This window comes from Anguilla rostrata, chromosome 18, assembly GCF_018555375.3.
Source record: "Anguilla rostrata isolate EN2019 chromosome 18, ASM1855537v3, whole genome shotgun sequence".
Lineage (NCBI taxonomy): Eukaryota > Metazoa > Chordata > Actinopteri > Anguilliformes > Anguillidae > Anguilla > Anguilla rostrata.
This window is the reverse complement of record NC_057950.1, coordinates 11,191,593-11,215,915: the sequence shown is the minus strand read 5'-3', so window position 1 is coordinate 11,215,915 and position 24,323 is coordinate 11,191,593. Positions and strand designations below refer to the sequence as shown.

Here is a 24,323-nt window from a genome sequence, read left to right as displayed (position 1 = left end):
CAAAATATGTAAAAAAAAAGAGTTATTTATTTTCCAATTATGTGAATCAGCTTTAAGAACAAATGTCATATTTTATGCACACTGAGAACTACTATACAAAGCTCTGGCAAGGTCGCTAATATGAAAACATACAAGAGGGCTCCTACGTTATCCTTTCACACATTCTCCAATCTATCCAGACATCTGCCGTAAAATATAAAAAAACAAGTACTGTAACAAAATTGAACACACAAATACATGAAAACTTGTACAACTCAGAGAAAAAAGTATTCCTTTTAGACAAGAAGGACACATACATTGTATGTGTTAATTATTTTTTTAAAGACATAAAAAAGCTAACTATGTCATTCACAGATCCAGCAGTCTGTTTAAATACCTCATCTCTACAAAGTGAATTTACATCTTAAAGTACAAAGTGCAAATACTATGGTTTCCATCGCTGTTTGGTGAGCGCAGAATCTCTGGGGATACAGGAAGTCTTGTGGCCACTGGCCAGTCCCATTTAACCTTGTTTCTTTGAAGCGTTCTGAAAACCAAGAATTAAACAAAGGAGTTTATTTCCCCAGTACGCTACACTACACAACACTTTACTTGCTTAGTGACACCCTTCCATGAGGAAGATAATATGGCTCATATTTTTACACACAATCTAATTGTGCTGCAAGATTCACAGAAGTTTCAGATCCTTGCTGAGGGGTACAGCTACTGTGTCCCAGCTGGCAAAAGAAGCTTTGGATCACAAGCCCAGCTCCTCCATCATGCCTACACGGGCCACATAAACGCCACAATGTTCATTCTATGCATTGCACCCATTCTTTTCTTTATTTATATATTTATTCATTTAATCAATTAATTAATTAATTTATGTATTACTTTAAAGGTAAACTCACCTGTTTACTGGAAGTTGTGCTTTCACCTGTTTTAGGCCCTAAGAAAATCAGAAAAGTTTTATTTTATTTTTCATGTAGTACTCAAAGTCAAAATGTGAAAACACTGACTGTTTTTATTCATATAGTTAATACCCCCCAACCAAAAGAAACTTACAGTACATAGCAAACATTTTATATGTTACCCAGTCACAATACTGGACGTGTGTGGGCGGAGTCTCACCGTCCTCCTTGGTGACCCCCAGGCAGCCCATCAGCTCCTGCAGGGACAGGGCCTTGTCGTTGCTGATGTCGCAGTACTCCACGAACTTCTTGACGCACTTTTTGGGCTTGGACTTCTTCCTCAGGAGGCGTTTGAACGGCTTGATCTCTTTTTTGCCGATGTCCCCGCTGGAGTTCTTATCCAGCTGGCTGAAGTACCAGTGCACCACCCTCTCCTCCAGCGTGTGGCTGGGGTCAGGCTCCAGCATCCTGTCAGTCAGGCAACCGGTCAGTCAATCAATCAATCAATCAATCAATCAACCAACCAATAAATCAATAAAGCAATCATTCAATCAACCAGCCAACCAGTCAATCAATCAATCAATCAATCAATCAGCTAACCAGTGAATCAACTAATCAAATAACCAACTGATACATATACTGATAATTACTAGAATTCTCAGAAAATAGCATTTATACAAATCGAAAACCCAATTCAGTGTTGAGAATGAAACCTACCAAATGTGAAACAGCACAATAAATGGGTAGCATTTCAGAGGTAAATTTGAGTCCTTGTGAAAGTGGACTTCTTCGATTGTAAATGCATCATTCTGAGTTAATTCTCAATAAAAACACATTAAAGGAAAACAGAAATGCAGCTCAATGTCCAGCGGTGGGCGTGGCCCTTACCTGGCCGCGGACGCGGGGTCGGTGACAGCGTGCACCATGTCCGTCGACAGCGCGTCCAGGACACTCGTCAGAAACTCAGTCTTCTTGGCCCCAGGACACCCTGACAGCGAGACAGGGCAGGAAGCCGTCAATCAAAAGACATGCAAGCCACGCCCACGTACACAAAACCAACTATATCAGCACTTTAGTGTCACCTTAACGGTTTTCCAACACTGACGCACGTTACTGTAGGTGGTCCAATAAACCAGGAGCTGGGAGATAAAAGAACAGGTGCTGCACCGTGTTAAAGTGAGTCGAACATAAAGAGCGGGCGGGTAAACCTGAAACGAGACTCAAGCTGCGCCTCTGCGTCTTTTACTCCCTCCAATAAAGACCGAGGCCTCCCCCTGTCCTGCCAGTGGAAAAGGACACCTGCCAATCACACAGGAGGCTCTGCAGAGCAATTTCCCTTTTACAGCTGGGGGCCCAGAGGGCGGAGTCACGGAACAGGGGGTGGGGGCGAGGGCGGGGACGACAGACCAGGGCTGAGAGACCTTCTCACACCTCACGGGCAGCAGAATGAAATACTGCGGGGGTCATGTGCACGTCACTGGACTCCAGACCAAAGGGAGGTCATGGGTTCAAGTCCCCTTAAGCAGCTGGCTTTCCCTGCATATAGCCAGTAAATGAACAGCACAAATGAATAAGCCAATACGGACAAACGAAATGCGCACAATAGCCCATCAGATGGATGACAGGGGGGTTGTTTGCCAGTGAAATGCTGAGAGGTCGTAGGTTTGAATCCCTATCAATGAATGAGAATGAAAACACGTTGCTGCACGAATGAAATTCTACAAATATAGTGGAAAAAAAAAACATGGAATGGTTGCAATGGCAGTAATTGCATAATTTTAGGCCATATAGTTTTAAGAGCAAACCCAAAGGGTCAGGTTTTTACACCAGGAGCTGAAGGCTACGCTGTCCCAGCGAGCTGCAGATTCCTCCCAGCCCGACCCGACCCCAGGCCCACAGACCAGAGCTCTCCAGCATTTTTACAGCCCGGCCCCAGGGCCAGGATTCTCCAGCCGTGGAGATAATAGCATGGTTTAGCCGCTCCAGAGCTCAAACAGGTGGTGACCAGCGCTGAGGTAAACACAAGCTCCAGTCTCACCCAGCCTCTCTCAGGTGGGAAAAAAACCCCCAAAAAACCCTCAGCTTTACCAGCCGAGTGAAGGCTGGCCCCACAGTGTTTTTACTGTCACCTCAATCTGTGCCTGCTTCCTGCTCCTCCGGTTTCAAATTCAGCAGGTTCCCCGTTGGCTCAGACCCAATAAAACGTTCGGACCCACCTGTTAATGGCTGAACTCTCACCCCCCAGGGTTTTTTTCTTAGTTGGTCTAGACGCTCATAGAGCTGCACCTCCCTGAGTGAAAGAGAGCTCATTCTCTGCAAATGTCTTAGCATGTCAGCTATGCTCCTGCAGTGAGACCAACTTAGCATGTCAGCTATGCTCCTACTCTGAGACCAACACAGTGCGGCTTTCACCTGCTACGGCTCAGACACGCTCTATCCCAGCAGCGTCTCCAGCGCATCAGCGATACGGACATGGTACTGCGCGTGACACCAGCCACTAATGGAGTTACAGCTTTCACCCCTCTCATAATCTATGACCTAATGACAGGGCTTAAGGCATAGATGCCCCATTAAGTACTTCATGGAAAAATCATGGAAAATTTATGGAAAACATATGGAAAAATTGGGAGACCGAGTTGCGTTACGGGTGCTGCTTGAATTGTTTTCACATGTAGTGTCAGTGCTGGCGGCCGTTCAGAACAATTGGACATGTAAATAGCACAGCAGTACTTTCACTGTTGGCATCCTTACACAAAGTCATCAAACTATGTTCTTTTGGAATGTGAGTCTAATTCCCATTCAAAGGTCCTTTCTCACTCATATGGTAGAATAGTCTGTATTATAAGAAATGAAGGAGTTCCACTCTGGGCCCAGTCCTCCTCTGTTTGGAGCCAGCTGTGTACCTGCGTGCGCTGAAGCTCTTGGGCTGGGACCAGGGGCCATGTGTGAGGAGATATTATTTTCACACGCACACTCGGGACTGGGCCCTCTCAACACTCCCAGCCTCAGCCCAATGCCACTCTCTCCCTCATCCTCCAAACCCCCTCCTGTAAAACACTGGCCAAACAGCCCCATCGCTGCCTCCCCCCACACCCCCATCCCCACACGCCACAGTCTTTCAGCACAAGATGCCCCCTTCTCCCCCCTCCCCATAAAGCTCTCAACGGCAGGTCCCTGACAGCTCTGATGTGAAAGAGACATTTATCATTAGAGCAGCCTAAATGCTGGCAGACTTTACCGTGGACTGCGATGCAACACGTCATTAAATGAAAACAGCTCTCCGACTCTGACTGACTGTCCAGGGGATTCAACAGATGATCAGTGACACGGGAGTCACTGTGTGTGCATGTATGAGACATGTGTGTGTGTGTGTGTATCAAGGAGCACACCTACATATCTGCATTATGTGTACATGCACTTCCGTGATGCTGTGTATGGATGTGTACCTACGTGTGGGTATGAACCTTTATGTGTGTATGTGCAGGACAGTTACCACCTGCCAGGCCACTGGACTGCAGTACAGTAATACTCAGTGTACTTTCGATCAAAACGGCTGCTGCCGGTGAAGAGCTGAACACCACACCGTCTGTGGAAAGACGAACTCTGGGCATGTCATGGCTGAACGCACTCGATAAATAAGCCACTTTTCTAGTCAAATTTTGAAAAAAAAAAAGATCCTGGTTTTTTTGGATTTCCTGTGGTATTCTCCATTCAGACTGCCCGCTCTCACACTTTCTGCCTCTCCCCACTCTGTAAACACAGGCCGAGCTGTTAATGACACCTTTTTCTTATTTATTTTTTTTCTCCCTCCCGGCACAGGCTGTGATGAAATAATATACCACCAAAATCGCTCAACGGGGTCTTTATGCCTCCAGCTCTTAAAATCATTCAGTACGTTTCTCTTCATTTTTGATTTTTTTTCACCGCTGAAACGCAGCATGTGTTTCTGAAGGCAATTTAAATCCAGTATTCCTCCTCCGCCTCTCAGTCCGTCTGCACCCCGACCCCCCCGATCAACCCCCCCCCAACCCCTAAATCACCAGCCCCGACCTGGACCTGCAGTGAGAGCCCACCTGTGCCCGCAGCCCGGGCTGAGGAGCCAGCTAGCGCGCTGAACAGTGCTGCCTCTGTTCGTTAGCGCTGCTCGCGTCCGCCCCGTTACTGACGCGCTAACCTGCCGTGGAACGCCACCGCTCGCCAGCACACACCCAGCGCCTCAGAGCCTCAGACTCCAGCCCTCCGCACACCTGGCCTCTGTTTCTGCGTGACGCTTGCGTGCGTGTGCCTGCTCGCGCGTCTGCGCTTGCACGCGGTTCTTCCTGGGAAGAGCGCGGCGAGAGGGAAGCGGCTGAGCTGTTTGTGGCGGGAAATCAACGCCGATCCGCTTACTCAAATCCCGTTAATTAAACAGCCCTGGGAGGCCTGTCAGTCGTGCCTAACTGTTGTGCTGGTCATCTGCACTAAATCCACCAAAGCACTTCCAGGCAAACTATACTGTACTATGCACTGTACACCCCCACATAGAATTTCAGTTATCCTTGACCCCCAACCATCCATTCTGAGCTGTCCCCCTTTCATTCCTGCACCGGACCCCCATTCCATGCTATCTGCCCCTGCTACTCCCCCAGCTGTACGCTATCGGCCCCAGACTCCCCCTTCTGCATGAGATATTAGTGTATTTCTTTGGGCATGGGTTTCCTCACAGCTAACAGATAGTACATCCTGTTCCTCACACTAATGATGTAAACAGAAGGACAGAAGTTAAACTTTGTTATCAGCTGGGGGCTCGTCCCTGTTTTTGGGGCAGGCTGTGTCCCTTCTGTAAGGGCGGGGGGGGGGCGGTGCTCACGGTTCACAAAATGAGCTGATCGCCATGCCACTCCCCTGATGAGCAGGGGCGTGGTGGGTCGGGGGGGGGGTTCCAGTTATACCTCTTTACCTTTCTCCAAGTTGACAGTCATTGTTGCCAGTGGAATAAATGAAACATTTTACTTTCAGTATCTGTGACTTCACAGGCTTTTACATTTCTCTACCATACAACTCTATCTCTCCCTCACTATTATAAATGCACATATTTGTCCTCTATCAAATTCTCACAAAATGGAACATTCACATATGCAAAGACATACTTACATAGACACACACACTTTACACAGTTGACTGACACCCACCTTGAAGATGTCGGCTTCTGTAATGGTCCTTTGGCTTGGTGGGATGAGCTCTTGCATTGCCATCACATTTAGGCTGCTCATACCTGCAGCAACACAACACACACATAAGAAGACCATGAGCAAAGACCTTCAGTACTGTCTTTGTGACTTTAGCGAGAAATACAATGCCGTGAAACGATTAAAGAAATACTGTCAAAGTTTCAGTCCAAGGTTCATGTCCGTATGTCATTTAAAAATCAAACCCAGTAGCATCTTGTTTAGGGGTACAATGACCCCATTCTATTGTAGTAAAAACGTGGATGATGAATATTAAATCTCTGGCTGTCTCATACAGCTCAAACCTCCTGCAACTCCTGGAGTTTCCGAATCAACCTCCAGGGAACAGTAGGAATTTTCTCCTCTAGTATACTGCTTTAATTATCTAATACCCTTTATAAGAGCATATTTTCTGTGTAAGAAACACAAGGACCAGGCCAAAAATCGTGCAGATGATTGATTTATTCCAAAGCCCTACTCAATAATGCCATCAACAGCCAGCTGGTCGCACTGAGAGTTTGTACTGCGCACAGCCAGGGGCTCAGAGCTCTGATTGGAGACTCTGGCCTGGAGCTTTTTTGTTCCGGTGCTCTCTGACACTGGTACTCAAACTGCTGGCTGTCTGTCCTGAGAAAGCACCTGACCCCGAGAGAAATGCTGGGACCCTGGCTCTCCGGTCTGGAGACAGGGAGGGAGGGAGGGAGGGAGGCAGGGAGAAGAATAGTTCCCAGGGAAGAGTGTGGAACACTGGGACGCTTTCATAGTCTGCCTGGAGGAGCCAATGTCCCGGTGGCTGCCGCTCGACCTCTCCGAACGGGCCAGGAACGCGGCAGAAAGGCGAAAATCCGCGTCTGTGCGCGCACTAATGTGCTGTCTGGCGGGCTGCCTGGGGGCTCATTAACCCGATACCCAACTCTGCACCCCCACACCCCCCCACGCACACACCCCACCCTCGCTCATTAAAACTGTAACAGCATGCACAGCTCCTTTTGCCAGTTTCACAGATTCCTGGCTGCCACACAAGCACGCTTGCACACACACACACACACGCACACACTTTATATAAACCTTAGGTCTGAAAAGGAGCTTGTGGACTAGGTAAGCTATACCCTTTTAAGTAAGGTTAGCTCTGTATCCGTTGATTAAATCTGTTGTGTGACTAAATCAGGTGAGCAGCATACCTGGAGATCAGGTGTTCTGTGTACCTATAGTTCAGGTGAGCACTGTACCTATAGATCAGTTGAGCTAGTATGTACCTGTAGAACAGGTGAGCTATGTACCTGTAGGTCATGTATGCCTGGTACCTGTAAATCAAGTAAGCATCATACCTGTAAATCAGGTGAGCTATGTACCTGTGTATCAGGTGTACTGTGTACCTGTAGATCAGGTGAGCTAGGTATCTACAAATCAGGTGTACTGTGTACCTGTAAATGAGTTGAGCTGGGTACCTGTAGATCAGGTGAACTATGTACCTGTACATCACGTGTCCAATGTACCTGTAGATGAGCTGAGGTAAGTACCTGTATATTAAGTGAGGTGTGTACCTGTAAATCAGGTGTACTGTGTACCTATAGATCAGATGAACTATGTACCTGTAAATCAGGTGAGCTATGTACCTGTAGATCAGGTGAGCTGTGTACCTGTAGATCAGGTGAACTATGTACCTGTAAATCATGTGTGTTGTGTACCTGTAGATGAGGTGAGCTATGTACCTGTATATCAGGTGAGCTATGTACCTGTAGACCAGGTGAACTATGTACCTATAAATCAGGTATGCTGTCCACCTATAGATCAGGTAAGCTATGTACCTATAGACCAGATGTGTGTAATGTGTATAAAGCACGGTTGTGACTTGCATGTCGACAAAAGCAGGTACTCTTTCCTAAAAATGACACAACACCCTCTCCCCTACCCCAGCTGGGATTAGACCTGCTTTTGAGCATGGGGTCGAGCCAGCAGTGCAGACATAACGTTATGTCAGCGAACAAACTCTTTGCCCCTTGCACAGGGGTTCCCCTCCTTTGGACCCCAATTGCAGTGTAGCCAGTCTCTCGTTTACTTTGGGCTGCCAAAGTGCAAGGTATTATTCATGGCACTGGAAGCATAATCAGCTGGGTTTGAAACTCAGCGGTAACAGTGAATTTAACAGAAGCCAAACGTTAATGACGCGTTTTTTTATAAAACGGCTGCATATGGAACTGCAGCCGCGTGGACTGGACTGTCCTCATTCACAATGCATAAAAGATGGCTGTTGACGTTCCAGAGAACCTTGGAGAAATTACTGAGCTGAGTCGGCGAGAGGCAGAAATGTTTCTGGGACCTTGGAAATAGTCCTAGCAGCTCCGAGCAGTCACTTTCAGTTAAAGAAAGCAAACTCTCTTCTGGCACGTATCCTCCATGCTATTATGCACTCCGCTAGCAGAGTTAGCAGAGCCAGGGTGGTTAGCAGTGCAGAGAACCCTTTGGGCAATTCTGGGGGTCAAATTTCTGGAAGTGCTGGATACAGGGGTGAGGTACCAAGCAGTGGGATGCCCTGTTCCTTTGGTTGAGTGGGGGGGGGTCTTTTTTCAGAGTTTTTGTGGGACCACTGCCTCACTCACCGGGTGGAGGTGCCTGGAATGGGACGTCCCGTGTCCACCAGCACGCACCAGCAGTAGCCGGTGGAAGGGTGGCACTGGACGGGCTTGTAGAGGCCGCCCTGGGCGCAGTCGGGCACGAACACCGCCTCGTTCTTGTGCTGGCGGGCCTCTTCCTGAGCGGACTGCTTCTCCTGGTCACAGGACGAGGCTGGGGGGCGGGCAGAACGGAGGGGGTGGTGGTAATAGAAGAACAGATCAGTTTTTAAAATCAATCACATTACATTACTTCACATAAACACTACGTTGAGCAGATGTCCTTATCCAGTGACGCACACACACAGCATATCTCCATTTAGGGTATACCCTGAAGCCACTAAAGTTAAGTACCAGCTTAAGTGTTCTGTATTCTGCCTGGGACTTGAACATGCAACGTTCAAGTTAAAAGAACAGTTCCCTGCCCATCATACTACACTGCCACCCAAAAATAGCTGTCAGCATTGGCAGGTGGTGTGTATGGTACAGAAGAGTAGCAGAGGTCCAGGCTCTTACAAACACTGGCACTCATCCCTATCCAAAGTGGAGGAGATTTATTTATGTAGAAGAGACTTGAGACTCCCTCACTCTCTCGCTCTCCATCTGATTCACAGTGACCTCATAAAACAGCACTGATGTTTTTATTCGGTCAGGCCAAGGGGCTGGTGGCCGGTGCCTCATCTAAGAGCCGTCTCAACACCACTTCAAACAGCTACCAAAGAAGAAGAGAAGGAGGAGGACTGCTCAGAGACTGCTCTGGCAGACTCCTTTATCAGTCCCCCTGGGAATGTTTACGGACATTAAGGAGCTAATGTCTGCCCCCGGCCCAGTGTGCTGAACTTAAATAAATATTTAGACACTGGACCTGGTCTGCTTGTTTGCAAGGAGACCAGCGGCCAGCCCGACCGCCACTGCTGCTGGCCCGAACGTGAAAGTGTGGCTCTGACCACGACGAGACCCCCACCAGTGCGTTGACCTCTCTGTGACCTCTCAATGCCTCACCAGAGACAGGGGTGACGGCTGCTGCAGAAAGCCAATAACTCCCATAGGGAACTGAACCATTCTCTACTTCAACATCACTGCAGAGTGCTCCGTTTAAAACCATTTTGCACATCCAGAATTTGACATTGAACACATACAGATAGGCACAAACACTATATCGATGAGCCCCCCCAAAGCTCCACATTTTATACAGAATAATGCCAGAGATACAAAGTCCTCAGCGTTAAGGTCCAGGTGTTCCCCAGGGTTCAGTTCTTGGCCCTCTCCTCTTCTCTTGCTGGACTAAATAGCTTGGTTCTGTCACCTCCTCCCATAGTCAATCTTATCGCTGCTATTCTGATGGAAAAGCATCATCAAAAAGCCCGACCGCAGCTCCCTGGGCCTGGAACCCACAACAGTTAGAGCGGTGGTGGCACAGCAGAAGTGGAAAACGACACGCTAGCCCGCTGTGCCGTGGGGATCGGGGGCTTTCGTCACCTTCTTCCCTTCCCCTCCCAGGGCTGAGAGCCGGCAGAGATTAAGGGGACCCTTCTGTCTTTGCTTATTTTCATTACCAAGCACTGCCCGCATTAAAAGCGCAAAAACCCTCCCCCTTCCTCACCCCTTCCTCCCTCTTGGAGACCAAGATCTCTCTGTGAGGCACATTTTTAATATTAAAAAAAGCATCCGCATATCCAAAGAGCATGTGGTTAATCAAAACCATCGGCTTTTGTGTTTGCCCTGTTTTTATTGGTCATAAATCAAGGTGACTTCACAATGGGTATATTCTCTCTCGCACACACACACACACACACACATATATGCAAATGAACACATGCAGCACAAACACCGCGCATACAGTAGACAGATGTACACACACACCCACACACACACACGCACACACACACAGCACAATACAAATATTTATGCACACACAAGCAGAATAAAGGCAGAGCCGGATCAAGCATGCATCTCTGAAATGAAAGTGAGTGAGAAAGCCCTTCGTCTTGCAGAACGGGATCAGAGTGTGACAGAGGAAGAAGAAGCCACATGTTGTTTGATGATGGTGATGACGCGTGTGTGCTGATAATTAAAGGAGAACGGGGGAAACCATGAGAAAGTGACACGTCTTTAAAAGCGTGCCGACAGAGAGCAGTAAATAACCATGACTGAGTTACAGCAGGGTCTTTTCAGAACCCATCTCTCAAATCTGTATCACAGCGGGCTGAGAGTCCATGAGCTACTTAACGAAAGAATAACTTTTTCTGTGACCTAGCTCTTATTAAAATATAGCCTGACATCAATAATGTGCATTTAGTGTGTGCACGTATGTGGCGGCGTGCTGTGTACCGTGTGTGTGTGTGTGTGTGTGTGATAATGCATTTGTGGGAGGGTGCAGGTTCTCGTCGTAGCAGTAAGCTCACCTTGTGTTCTGGTTCGGTTGTTCTGTCTGCTCCGGACCTGTTCAGTCCAGAGGGTGGGGTACTGGGAGATGATGTCTAAAGAAGAAAAATACAAAGCCCCAGATTCAGATTTTTTAAAGGAACAAAAGTATTTTCTTGAGCTACACTAATTACTGCTCCGAATCCATTAACATCGCCACAACTCCCTCTAACAGTGATACACTGCAGACGTCTATGGATGAATGAAATAAAGATATAGTAAAGATGTACACAGTACTAGTTCAGTCTAGAATAAGAAATGCAACACGCAGCTGCTTGCCAACAGAAAAGTAAGAGCTTTGTCTACATCCGCTGTCAATAGAATGCTAACTACATGGTAATTACACAGATAAAGGATATTTTGAGCTATGCGTCTGAGTTTACTGCTGCCAAGAGGATTGTGGGAAACTTGGCTTCTTATGACACATTCTGGCACCAAAAGCAACAGAGATGGACAGACTGGGTGCAGCTGTGGGTTCTGGGATTGAATTAGAGACCACTATCTCATTACTGAAGCATCGGCATTACAGTGGAGTAAAATCTCCCTCCCCAACTGCGCAGAAAAAAATTACATGTGAAAAAAATATAACAAACACAAAAAAGCTAATGATACCATACTCGCAATGATGATGACTGTGGTCTTACCTTCTTCATCTGCTGAGGGCGGAGGCTCCACAATTAATCCTGTAGTTTCATCTGTATTCAGAATGGAAAAGATTTGCAAGGAGACTACAATTATGAGAGTAAGCTAGCCTTGTCAACATTTTTAGTCTTTGATTTGCACATTGCCCGGCCAAAGGTAATGGGGGATAGGAACTGAGAAAGGGTGAAAGAGTGAGAGAGGATGGATGATCAGAGTGACTGACAGAGTGAGAGAGAGAGTGACAAAGGGAGCGAGTGGAAAAGAGAGAGAGAGAGAGAGAGAAAGAGAGAGAGTTTGTGTGTATGTGAGAAAGACTGGCTATGAAAAATGTGTATAAACACATGCATGTTTATGTGTTTGTGTTTGTGTTTGTGCAAGTGTGTGTGTGCATGCGTGTGTGTGTGTGCGTGTGTGTGTATGTGTGTGCAAACCCACATGTTTTTGTTGGAAAATAGTGGTTGCAGTCTGAAAACCAAAACAACAAGTGAGCTACTCCATCATACTCCAATACCTCCTGTGTATCTTTTACCCATACTGAGAAAATGGTTTGGGATTTTACCCTAACATCAAACAGAAACAAAAAGCACCATGTTTTAACAGGAGAGAGACATTCAGCGGTGCCTGGGACACGGACCCAGAAGAGCACCCGACGGGAGAGAGCTGCATGGAGGAGAAGACAGAGGTTAAGAGGCTCCTCAGCCGCGTCTTCCACTCAGTCCGCAGGGCAGGGAAAAGAATAGCTTTATTTCAATGGAACGGAAAAGAATGCAGGGCTGCAGGAACACAGTAAAGCCAGGCGCACATGTTTAACGTGGAATGATTAAACCAGGGAGGCTTCAGGGCTGATGCTGTTTGTTTTTTTGGGGGCAAGATTGGGAAAGATGTTGAGGTAGTTAAAGTAAACCCCCAGCCCGCAGTTGGTTAACCTCACGGAGGTCGCGACCCACTCCTTCAGCAGAGAGGAGAACAGCTCCAGCCCCGGGGGGACCTGGTGGTTTTTGGTTTTCATACCAGCTCTCAGCTGGATTGCATAAATTAAACAGGACGTTGAGTAACGTTGGGAGCTCAAAATATCCATTTAGCCCATTCCCCACTCCTAAGGCCAGCATAACATCACAACTTCAGACCTGCAACACTCATCCAAAAATCTAATCAGTTGCAAAAGACCAGTTCTAGGTTTTCTGTTAGGGCATTTATGTGGGAAACAAGAACCAAACAGAACATTAAAAAAAAGAAAGATTTACATGCATCCTCCCATACAGTAGGAAATTTAACTCAAGCAGTTTGAATCAGATGAAGCGTTTTGCCCCTGAACTCAAAGTCAGATCCCCGCTGCAATATAAAACTCCAGACCTCGGCTCACAAGCTCAACAGGAAGAAAGAAGAAAGGGCTGAAAAAATGCTGAATCCAAGGAAATGTGCCTCTTGGTCGTGACTGAATGAATTTAAGCACAGTGGAGAAAAAGTATGTTAATTGAGCTGAGCACCTCTCTCTCTCTCTCTCTTTGCAGTATAGTCTGCATGCCTCCGTATCATTGCTGCAGAAGAAAAAGGCTGTTATTAGAATCCCTGACCACAAGCCCCTCCCCTTTCTAAGGTATGACAGCTCCACGTGTGAGTGAAGCACTGCTGTACAAACACACCATCATCACATCCCTTTCCAGGCCCTGTTACCACCCCAAACTCACACTCCCCATTTCAATGGACACGGTATTACAGAAGCAAGCTACGACAAGTGACAAGAACACACACTCACGCATGCATACACGCACGCACACGTGCACGCACGCACATGCACACACGCATGCACACGTGCACGCACACACACACACATGCACACACGCATGCACACGTGCACACAGACAGACCCAGGACCCGTCATTAGCACGTAGGGGGAACAAACCCAAACGAAGGGTTTCCCGTGAGATATTTACCTGATTTTCCTGGCTCTTTGGGGTTGACCTTCTCCTGTTTTGACCCTTAAAAAACAAGGAGGAGCAAGGGGGTTGGTGGGAAGACAAGCAATCTTAGGTTTAATTTCGCAAAGTAAGCATCAGCCACCTCACCACCATGAGGAAACGTTATTGTTATAGGACACTCTCCCGTTGGCAGGCTGCTGAGCATTCTCGGCCCTTCAGCATTTAATCTTTCCTGGCCCCTGCCTGACAGAAATCCCCAGAGGAACGGGGAGTTCATACGCTGGGAGTTTAGAAGCTGCTGATAGCCAGCAGGAAGCAATGCCAAAGACAACCACTTTAAACAGTGCGTGTAAAACCTCCACACACATCATGCGACGTACAAATCATTTTCAAAAACTAGATCAAATATTTACTCGTTGGTGTAAGGTAAGCCTTGTTCAGGGTAACATTCCCAGTACCCATTTATTTGGGGACTGAACCCACAGTCATCTGGTAAGCCCAGTTCCTTCATCAATTATCTATTTATTTTTATCTCTAAATATGATTTTGTTTTTAAAATGCAGTTTTGTCCCCTCTTTTTTTAACATACTGTGTCTCTTTATTTTTGTTTTATAAATCCCTTCAAAGCATTTTGTGCACATGCCAAAAAAGAAAAATAACAATAAAATTTTTAATAGTGCACCTGTGGCCTGTTACAGAACAAGCATCACTACACAGTGCATGGAAGGTAATTTGAGGGAAGTTTGACTGAAACACATGCAGCTGCCACAGTCCACTGACTCCATTAATTGTGAGTTTGACAGTTATGTTTGCCCACCTACAGCAGCCTGCCTATAACTGAATACCCACTGCTATACTGGCTGAAAGAAGAGCAGGCATGTGGAATTGGTTATCCAGTTGTGTAGCAGTTGCGTGCAATTACACAGCTGGATTTTTACTGGGGAGGTTCACATTAAGCTCTTGGCCATGGGTATAACCGTGGAGGGACTTGCCAGGGATTCAAACCCACAACCATCTGGTGCTAGAGAAGTGGCCCGCAGATAATTTAGCACACTGTAAATCATGTGTCAGCACAGCTATTGCACATTGTTGAAAGTCACCTGTTTGAAATGTGGGTAGCCCACCCCTCCCCAGCTTTCCAAATTGTTTACTGAGCAGTTGAAATAGTTGCCATCGAAGCAAAAAAGGATTTTATGAATCATAATCAACAGGCATCGGCTCAACCCTCCGTCTCTCTCTGAGAGTTTTAGGCCACATTCTGTTCTCGGAATGATCTGTCCCATTCTCAGAAATTGATCTTACAGTATACTGGGACGGCTTCTCAACAACAGATGGTAATGCGTGCAAACAGAACACACACAATGAGCAGGTCACCACAGTTCTTAAGTGGATCCAGAGTCCTAGCCAAAAATCCCTGCTAGAGCTCTGCATTGGCCATGCAGCCAGGAGTGCCCAAAGCACAGATCAGTGAAATCTCCAGGGAGGAAGACCCCTAATGAGCCCCAATACATTCACCATTTACACTGTGCTCTGATTTCTGTACGTCTAGACACACACACTGACACATGCACGTACTCACACAAACACACACACATCTGCTCCACAGCTAAAATACACCCAGAACAGCTAAGTTTCATGGTGAATCTCTACCATGATGCATAAATCTCAAAAGACATGAAGTCCCAGGCTGACTGAAAGGATATACTCTGTGACTCATTAAGTGATATACAGTAATGGCAGCTAAAAATGCTCAGTTCCAAGAACACTCCAGAAAAGTGAGGGCAAATGTTCCCCACATTTCCCCCACTGTTCCTGGAACTTTAAGTCACAAGGTAAATTTCAGGTGTGAAAATTACTCTGTTGTTATTCAAGTTAAATTACTTTCATTCATTCATGTTAATGAATACATCTGTGTTAAAGAATAGCAATGATTAACACATTTTGAATTCTAATATTAGCATAAGAACGCTGGTAAAATGTTATTGCCATCGTCTGTGATGTTTTTGTCAGGAGTAAATGATGCCCGGGGGACTGGGCAGGGCAGCCGTTGCCCTGCCAGCCCAGAGCGGCCCGCTCACCTTGGCACCGCGGCTTCTTGTTGGCCACGGCGGAGCCGCTGATGGGCCGCCCGTTGGGCGTGACGCACCAGCAGTAGCCTGTGTAACTGTGGCACTGCACCTGCAAGGGGCACATGGGACAGGGGGTCAGACAGCCCACTCCAAGGCCGGGGAAGAGGAACGCTCAACGAACGGCCATGTTGGCTTTGAGCTCCTTCTCCGAGACAGTTTGAGGTGGTCACCAACTGTCCCTTACGTCTACCTCTCTCTCTCTCTCTCTCACACACTCTCAGACACACATTCAGTCTCTCTCTCTCTCACGCACTCTCGCTCCCTCGCTCTCCGTCCCTCTCACCTCGCTGTAGGTGCCGTCGGGATTGCAGACAGGAACGAAGACTTGTGGGAAGAGCTTCTTAGCCTGCTGCTCTGTGTACTTCTTCTCAGCCACGCACCTGGACGTGTCTGCGAACACAAGCACAGCCCTCACAGGAGTCAGATTCACTATAGGAACAATGCTGTCTAGTGTGCTGGGTAAACAACAGTCTGTCACATGTAAGGTAATAGAGAGAGAGAGAGCGAGGGGGAGAGAGAGAGGGGAATGACAGAGAGATGGAGGGAGAGAGTCAGAGAGAGAGAGAACGGGAGTTGGAGAGAAAGAAGAGAGATTGCATTTGTGAGAAAGAGCAGGACAGTGTGTGACAGAAAGCGAGACATTGGGAAAGGGAGAGAGAGGGAATGAGAGTGACAGAGAGAAAGGCAGATGAAGAGAGATGGAGAGAGGGAGGGAGAGGGCTATTATTCAGGTTGATTTCAGAAGTACTGGATACCACAGTTGGGTGGTTGGGTGGAAACCCAGCATCCCAGTCTTATGAAAGCTTCCGCCAGCTAAGCAGTGGCACTCCTGCCCAGCACACACTGCTAAAGGTATTAGGGCAGCTCAGCCTGGCAGAGGGACCCAGGGAGCTGTGGGAAAGGGCTGGAGCTGGAAAATAAGGGCCCAGGAGAGGAGAAACGCTCCGTCTGCTCCATCTCGCACTCAGCCCCTGCCTCCTCCTGTCTCTCCCTCCCCGTCTTTCCACTTTCTCTCTTTCTCGCTCTCTCTTCCACTGTTTACTTCTGTTTTCTCCACTTCCCTCCTTTCCCAAAATTCTCTCTCTGTGGTGTGGATCCCAAGTGTCTGCTTGTCTGTCTGTTTTTCTTCCTCTCTGCCACCCTATCCTCATCTTTTACATTTGCTTTACTCTCCCTGTGGCTTTTCCAGAGTGGCCCTCTGCCAGGGGTGCCCAGGCTGCCCAGACGAGGGCAGGGACGGGGAAGACGTCAGAGGTGTCTTCCTCTCATCGCGAGGGTGCCCGGCGGGAGCTGCCGAAGGGAGAAGACGCCGCCCGCCCGGCCGTAAGGAGCTCCTGAGCGACGAGCTGGATCTCAGTCACATGACCCGCGACAGCGCTGGCTAATTTCAGACCGGGCGGAGGGAGACAGGGCGGTGGCAGCGGGCGGGGGTTTGGTGGCGGGGGACTGGACGGAACCGGGGGTAATAACAGGAGAACCGGGGTGGAGGATGGGGGGGGGGGGCTATAGTTAGCTTGGGTGGAAAATCCCAAACTCTCGTCCTCTTTCCGGACTGCCCGGTTGGAAAAACTGACAGGACAGTTGAATCATCTGCTGCCTCTGATAGAAAACAAATGTGGTGCCAGCCTGTGCCATGCAACTCTCAGCGCCGCAACCCTAACCTCCGCGCGGCCCTGGCTGCTCTCCCCCAAGGCCCGGGCCGCTCTGCTTTACTTCTGCTCCGCGCAAAACCGCCAAAAAATCTGCTCTTTCGCTTCGTTCCCCCCGCTGCCCCCCTCCTCTCCCACCCTTGTTTTTGTGTTTTGTTTAATTTTTTTTGTTTCCAGGAAGAAGCGAGGGACTGTGACTGAGACACTGGCGCTCACAATGAGACCTTCACAGATCTGCTCTCTTTCAGCGGCCTAGCAGGAAACCGCCATTCTCCGATGATCCAGATGTCCAGGCTCGCCGGGGTTGCCATGGCGCTCCGAGGAGGCATGAAATGTGAAAGTTCTCCGCCATGTGAAGGGTCTCTTGCCCCCCTCCTGTGAGCCCGCATTCATCGGGGGAAGAATGAGGCTTTGTGGGGAGCGTCGCGGCGACGGCGCGGACGAGAGTCACATGACGCGGTGAGGTCTTCCCGCCCCGGGCAGCTGAGAGGGAGGGGTCTGTGAGCGGGACGACCCGAGCAGGCACCGCAATGACCTCCACGGGCACCCGTACCCCCCTCTCCAGGCCCCCTCTGCCCCGCCCCGCCCCGCCGGGCATGTTCTTCTTCTGCTCCTCTGTACGTTCTCCATCATACCAGGTAGACGGCCGGGCCAGTGACTAATGGGAGCAAAGCTGACCCCCAGATGCCTGCTGTACTGCTGCAGTGAAATAGAGCCTCAGAGAGATGGAGCTGCTCTCCTACGCCTGTACCTGCAGCAGCTCTGCACACCCTGCTAATGCATGTGCTGATGTTTCACTCAGAGAGAGAAACATGAGGAAGCACACACACATGCACACACACACACACACACATAAACACACAGACACGCACACACACATAAACACACACACGCACGTACAGACACACACACAGACACGCACGTACAGACACAAACACACACACACACACACACACAAACACACAGACACGCACGTACAGACACATACACACACACACACACACACACACACACACACACACACACACACGCACACACAGTGCCTCAGATATTTCTGTTTTCAGCCTCTACAACAGCTGCTCAACAAGACGTCATATTTTATCCCACAAGCGTGGTAAACACGTACAAGCGGAAGAGGCACTGCCCTCTCAAACAGCATCATTCATTCCTGCTGCGCCCCGCAGTCTGTCTCACTCCTCCCTTAGAATGACGTGCATTAGCTGGGGAATTCGAGGGGTTTTAAAAATCCCCTGCATCCTGCTTAATAACACTGAACACAATGCAAGGCTGTGTTAGCAGGCTTTATCCAGTGGGCACAGCACGGAACAGTGTTCAGCCCCGAGAGGATTCTCCATCCCTTTGTCCACGCTGACTCTGCCCACTGCTCTCTGTGCTAAGTGCCTCTGCCCACTGCTCTCTGTGCTAAGTGCCTCTGCCCACTGCTCTCTGTGCTAAGTGCCTCTGCCCACTGCTCTCTGTGCTAAGTGCCTCTGCCTACTGCTCTCTGTGCTAAGTGCCTCTGCCCACTCTCTGTGCTAAGTGCCTCTGCTCACTGCTCTCTGTGCTAAGTGCCTCTGCCCACTGCTCTCTGTGCTAAGTGCCTCTGCCCACTGCTCTCTGTGCTAAGTGCCTCTGCTCACTGCTCTCTGTGCTAAGTGTCTGTTCCCACTGCTCTCTGTGCTAAGTGCCCCAGCCCACTGCTCTCTGTGCTAAGTGCCTCTGCCCACTGCTCTCTGTGCTAAGTGTCTGTTCCCACTGCTCTCTGTGCTAAGTGCCCCAGCCCACTGCTCTCTGTGCTAAGTGCCCCTGCCCACTGCTCTGTGTTAAGTGCCCCTGCCCACTGCTCTCTGTGCTAAGTGCCTCTGCTCACTGCTCTCTGTGCTAAGTGCCTTCCCACTGCTCTCTGTGCTAAGTGCCTCTGCTCACTGCTCTCTGTGCTAAGTGTCTGTCCCACTGCTCTCTGTGCTAAGTGCCTCTGCCCACTGCTCTCTGTGCTAAGTGCCCCTGCCCACTGCTCTGTGTTAAGTGCCCCTGCCCACTGCTCTCTGTGCTAAGTGCCTCTGCTCACTGCTCTCTGTGCTAAGTGTCTGTTCCCACTGCTCTCTGTGCTAAGTGCCTCTGCTCACTGCTCTCTGTGCTAAGTGTCTGTTCCCACTGCTCTCTGTGCTAAGTGCCTCTGCCCACTGCTCTCTGTGCTAAGTGCCCCTGCCCACTGCTCTGTGTTAAGTGCCCCTGCCCACTGCTCTCTGTGCTAAGTGCCTCTGCCCACTGCTCTCTGTGCTAAGTACCACTGCCATGGCTCTCTGTGCTAAGTGCCTCCGCCCACTACTCTCTGCCAATTCTGTCTGTGCCCACTGCTCTTCTGCAAAACTCAATGAGAAACTGAATTTTTAACACCATTAACACCAATCTCTTCACATGTACTTCCTTATCCTTTGATACACTTAACACACAGCATTTTTGGGGAAGGGGTGGAAGGGGCCTGTGTGGGACCCCCCCCCCCCCAGGGTCACGGAAGCACGGCTGGTAACCTGACCTTTGCAGGGTCCTCGGTTGACCTCCAGCTCGGGGTCACGGCACTTGGCGCGAAGAAACTCGCAGCGTGACATGAAGGTCCGCCCGTCCGAAGCGCAGAGGGGCTTCCGCGGGACGCTGCTGCAGTCCATGTGACACTCCCTGTCCTGGTCCACACGCAGGAACTGCACCGAGAGAGAGGGGGCTCATCAGCAAAATGCTAACAAGACAACCATCGCAACCACACACTCTGGGTGTAAAATTCATTTGTGAGTAAGCCAAGGATTTCACATGAAAGCACGAGGAGTGGCGTGTGATGGCTTAGCACTGACACGGCTTGTTTGATCAAAAGAAGCTTTAGGATAAAACCCAATGAAAGTGTTGAGGAGGAATAAATGTTCCATTAATTTCCCTGCTGTGGTCAACAGTTGATCACCCTGCACCCTGCACACAGACACAAACACACACACACTTGCTCCCGTACAGTGTTCCCCGCGCCTCCTCCTGCCGCTCACCCGGGATGCTGGATTTGGGATAAAAAGGGAAAGGAGCGGCCGGACTCCCGGCCTGACGCAGTGGATCGCTGATATCGCTGATATTAATGCGGATAAGGCTTCGGCCTGCTGAGTTACCATGGCGATGCCCGCGGGGCAAAGAGCCGGCACTCGGCCGGGGCACACGGCCATGAGCGAGGAGCCGGGGGAACGGCCGCCCCGGTACGCTGGGTGTGAAGACGCGTTCTCTCATTCCACACACACACAAACAGCTCACGCCGCACACTTACGAAATGACTCCATCTGCTCACACGGGTGCTTTGTCCTGCATGATTTAACTATAAATAACCAGTGAGCTCATAAAATCAAATCAACCTTCCTTCCAAACACCAAACACGCTCACACGCTGACAAACACACGTGTACGAACACCCACACGCACTTGCCTGCTCATACGCATACACGTATGTATCCCACGCGCTTGCACACTCACACACACCCGTTCACTCACACTCACTCATTCACACACACACACACACACACACACACACACACCAGGACTGTTCACATCAGTGAAGAATGAGAGAGCTGCTGGAGCTGGCCCTGTTCCCCAGAGCTGCAGTGTGTAAATCAGTGTGGCGGGCGTGTCTCGGGCCAGCAGGCAGCGGTGCAGGTAGAGAGCCGGGCTGAGCTGGGTTCCAGCCCCGGGGGGCGGGGCCGGGAGGAGCTGCCCGCGCTACGCACCTGGATCCCGGCCGCAGGTTCGAGGCAGCGCCCCCGGCCGTGACAGATACTCTCTCTTCCCTTCCTTCATCGTAAATCACCCTGAAGTAAAGAGAGCACCGGTTCCAGCACATCGGGAGGGCAGCCGCGAGGGGAAGCCTCCAGATCAGATCTATAAACAACCCTTTCTGGTTTTTTTTTTTACAACTTTCTTCACATGATGTCATTCTTAAAGAAAGGCTTTCTTTCACACGTGCTGTGAGCTTCGGGTCTGTGCTTCTGCTCATCGGTGGGGTCTCCTGCCCTCATCCATCCTTACCCTCTTTCACTGTCCCAAACCTATTTTTACTCACTGATCACTGATAAAAGCACAGGGGGTTTTATTGGCCCGTCGCTGAGTGGTGAGTGTCTGGGTCATTCACCCCGTATGGCCGGTTCTGACGGACGGTCACAAACTGTCTCGGGTCAGCGCACACACCCCCACCCGCCCCCCCACCCCCCTCCCCAAAGCCGCGACCTTCCCCCATTCATCCCTCTCTTCTTCACAGCTCCCAGTGAATGGAGGCATGAAAGAGCTGTCAGAAGTGTCTTCCTCAGAGGTCACACTAAACTGGGCCAAAATCAGCTCTGATAATGATCAGCGTGTCCATCCGCCCAGCCAAACCCCCCCCCCCATCCAAACCACACACGTCAAGCACCTGTGGAGCTGGGAGAGAGAGAGAGAGAGAGAGAGAGGGAGAGGAAGGCTCTCTGTGAAAACAGACAGGATGAGACAGATTTCCCAGGAAATGGAAATCTTATTTCTCTATTTAACCACGATTCCTCCCACTCCCAAAGTATTACAGTTAAAGAGAAAATGTCCATAATTCTTGGAGAAGGGCCCACAGTCCCACTAGCAGCCAGTTATGCTTCTACATGCCAGAAAAAGATATGAACAGAGAGATAAATGTGCACCGATAAACTGCTGTAAATAATAAACAATAAGAGCTAAATTAAGTCTGAAAAATCATTATGTACGTGTTAGTTATCTGTTTACTACCTTGGTTGCACCTGGGAATAAAGGACAGTTGAATTGAACTGAACTGAACTGAGAGAGAAGAGAGTGAGAGAGTGAAAAAAGAAAGCAGCACAAGAAGACAGAAAGTGTGAAAGTAAAGTAGCTGAAAGAGTTTAGCATGGGGAAATGGAGGAACTCCTCTGTAATACGCTCCCTCACCAGTTTCTGCTCCATGGAACAGACAGAGAAGATGGCAGACATGCTCCTGGCTGAGCAGCTGTGTGTCACCGGTTTGATTGCCATTGGTCAATGGGCTGGCACTGAGACCCCACGACAGGCGTGGGATTAGGAAAGGCTGGGGGGGGGGGGGTCTCACTTTGGCCCCCGCAGACAGAGCAGGTTGGCTGTGACTTGCCGAAGACTCTCCGCACAGAGCTCGTTGCAGGCCTCCAGAGAGGCTGAGGTGGGAGAAAGCAGCCCACAGAGAGGGCCCCGCTTGAGGGCCGGGCCCTTCAGAGGGCCGGGCTCTGTGAAGCAGAACCGCGGCGGAGTCTCGCGCGGCGGCTCAGGCAAGGCGCAAACAAAACCCCAGCTTAACGCCAACACAAAAAAACAAAGGAAGAAAAAAAAAACTTTGACAGATTTTTTTCAAGACTCACCAGCAGACAAATCAAATCCTATTACCACCCCGCGCACTCCCCCCCAACCTCACCCCAAAACTACAACCCTCCCCCCCCCCACCCCGGACCCTGTCCCACACACCCGGCACTCGAGCTCCGCCACATTTAAAGGAAATGAATGACCCGCTCGAAAGGCAGCTGGGGGGGGGGCGGGGCGCGGTCCAACAGAGATCACATTGTGGTGCCGCCGAGGGCCGCCGGACGGGCCCGCCTTCCCCCCCCCCCGCGGCCCCGAGAGGCCCCCCTCGCGCCGGGGCCCCCGAAAGGGTCAGTGGGGGCCCCGGCTGAGCCGCGCGGCGCTGCAGAGGCGCTAAAGCGGCGCGGCGGGAGCTTCCTGCGCCGACGCTGCGGCTCCCTGGGGTTCATTAGTCTCCAGAGTGCTGAAAGAGGAAGAAAGTGACAGCCTTTAACCAGGCTATTAACTCAATCAAAGAGAAAAGCGTTTAATTGCTGTGAAAGATTCTTTTTTTTTTTAAGTTGCTGTGAAAGGCCTCTGGTAGTCATGTGGGGGAAAAAAAAAAGGTTTTTTTTTTTCACTCTTCTGCAGGTGCAGGTTTTTAAATGTGAGACCAGGCGAAGAGAAGCCTTGTGTTCCAATAAAGCGTAAGAAACTGAGTTATTCATTTATTTTTTTCTCTTTCTTTTCTTTTCTTTTTTTCCCCAGACTGGAGCAACACCTTCCCAAGCCTCTCTTCTCATGAGGAAAAAAACATCTACAGAAATAACACTGCCGGCAACAAACAAAGCATCCACGGGGGATTTGTGTGTGAATTAGAAGTAGAATGGATATTTCTTACATGGGTTTCCGTGAACTCTCACTTCGGGTGATGAGAGCAGGGAGTTACCCGCTCTCTCCCCCATCGTACGTCTCGCATGCATGCGCCCAAACAATTCACACACACACACGTACACATGCACAAATTCAATTACAGTCCTGATGAAATATATTTTCTGTTCAGCCCTATGATCTCGCTGCCGCGGTCCGCCAGTGCAGAGATAAAGACGCAGAAAGAAACAAGAGACCGAGACCCTTTTCACCTCACATCCAAATCCCAGCCCAGCCGACACAAAACCTTCTTCTCTCAGCGTTGCTGCAGTGTAGTGGCAACGTTGTAACATTAACAGAACACCCCAGCAAAATAGTGAGAACATTCTGTGTTAGCGGAGAATTACCCACGCAGCCCTAGACGGGACAGCACCAGCAGACAGGACACAGGCCTCGCCCCCTCACACACCATCAAATCCCAAACACCACTCAGCAGCCCCACCCCACCCCACACCAGCGTGAACATGGCATCTTACCGCACACAGACGGACGGACGGATGTACGGACGGACGCCCTGCTGAATCGGACCCGGGGCACAGCGGAGCTCAGCCGGCCGGCCCTGCGGACGCGGCGGCGGTGTGAGGACCGTACGTTTCGGCGTGCGAGCGGACCCGTGCG

At 49.7% G+C, this 24,323-nt stretch overlaps 1 protein-coding gene across 3 annotated transcripts in view; it reads right to left on the bottom strand.

Moving 5' to 3' along the window:
- Positions 1–9: 9 nt before the first annotated feature.
- The window catches only part of smoc2 (SPARC related modular calcium binding 2), a 29,280-nt gene continuing 4,966 nt past the window's right edge, over positions 10–24,323 (bottom strand). For 2 of the 3 annotated variants that reach the window (XM_064317623.1, XM_064317622.1), the window contains exons 2-13: positions 20,009–20,171; positions 16,107–16,213; positions 15,773–15,872; positions 13,710–13,754; positions 11,778–11,861; positions 11,115–11,189; positions 8,698–8,884; positions 6,062–6,144; positions 1,779–1,878; positions 1,111–1,358; positions 891–928; positions 10–526 (exon numbers count right to left, since the gene is read on the bottom strand). In XM_064317623.1, the coding sequence (XP_064173693.1) occupies positions 503–526; positions 891–928; positions 1,111–1,358; positions 1,779–1,878; positions 6,062–6,144; positions 8,698–8,884; positions 11,115–11,189; positions 11,778–11,861; positions 13,710–13,754; positions 15,773–15,872; positions 16,107–16,213; positions 20,009–20,171 (1,254 nt within the window). In that variant the 3' untranslated portion in view covers positions 10–502. The remainder of the gene's footprint in view (positions 527–890; positions 929–1,110; positions 1,359–1,778; positions 1,879–6,061; positions 6,145–8,697; positions 8,885–11,114; positions 11,190–11,777; positions 11,862–13,709; positions 13,755–15,772; positions 15,873–16,106; positions 16,214–20,008; positions 20,172–24,323) is intronic. The other variant, XM_064317624.1, reaches the window with a different exon arrangement.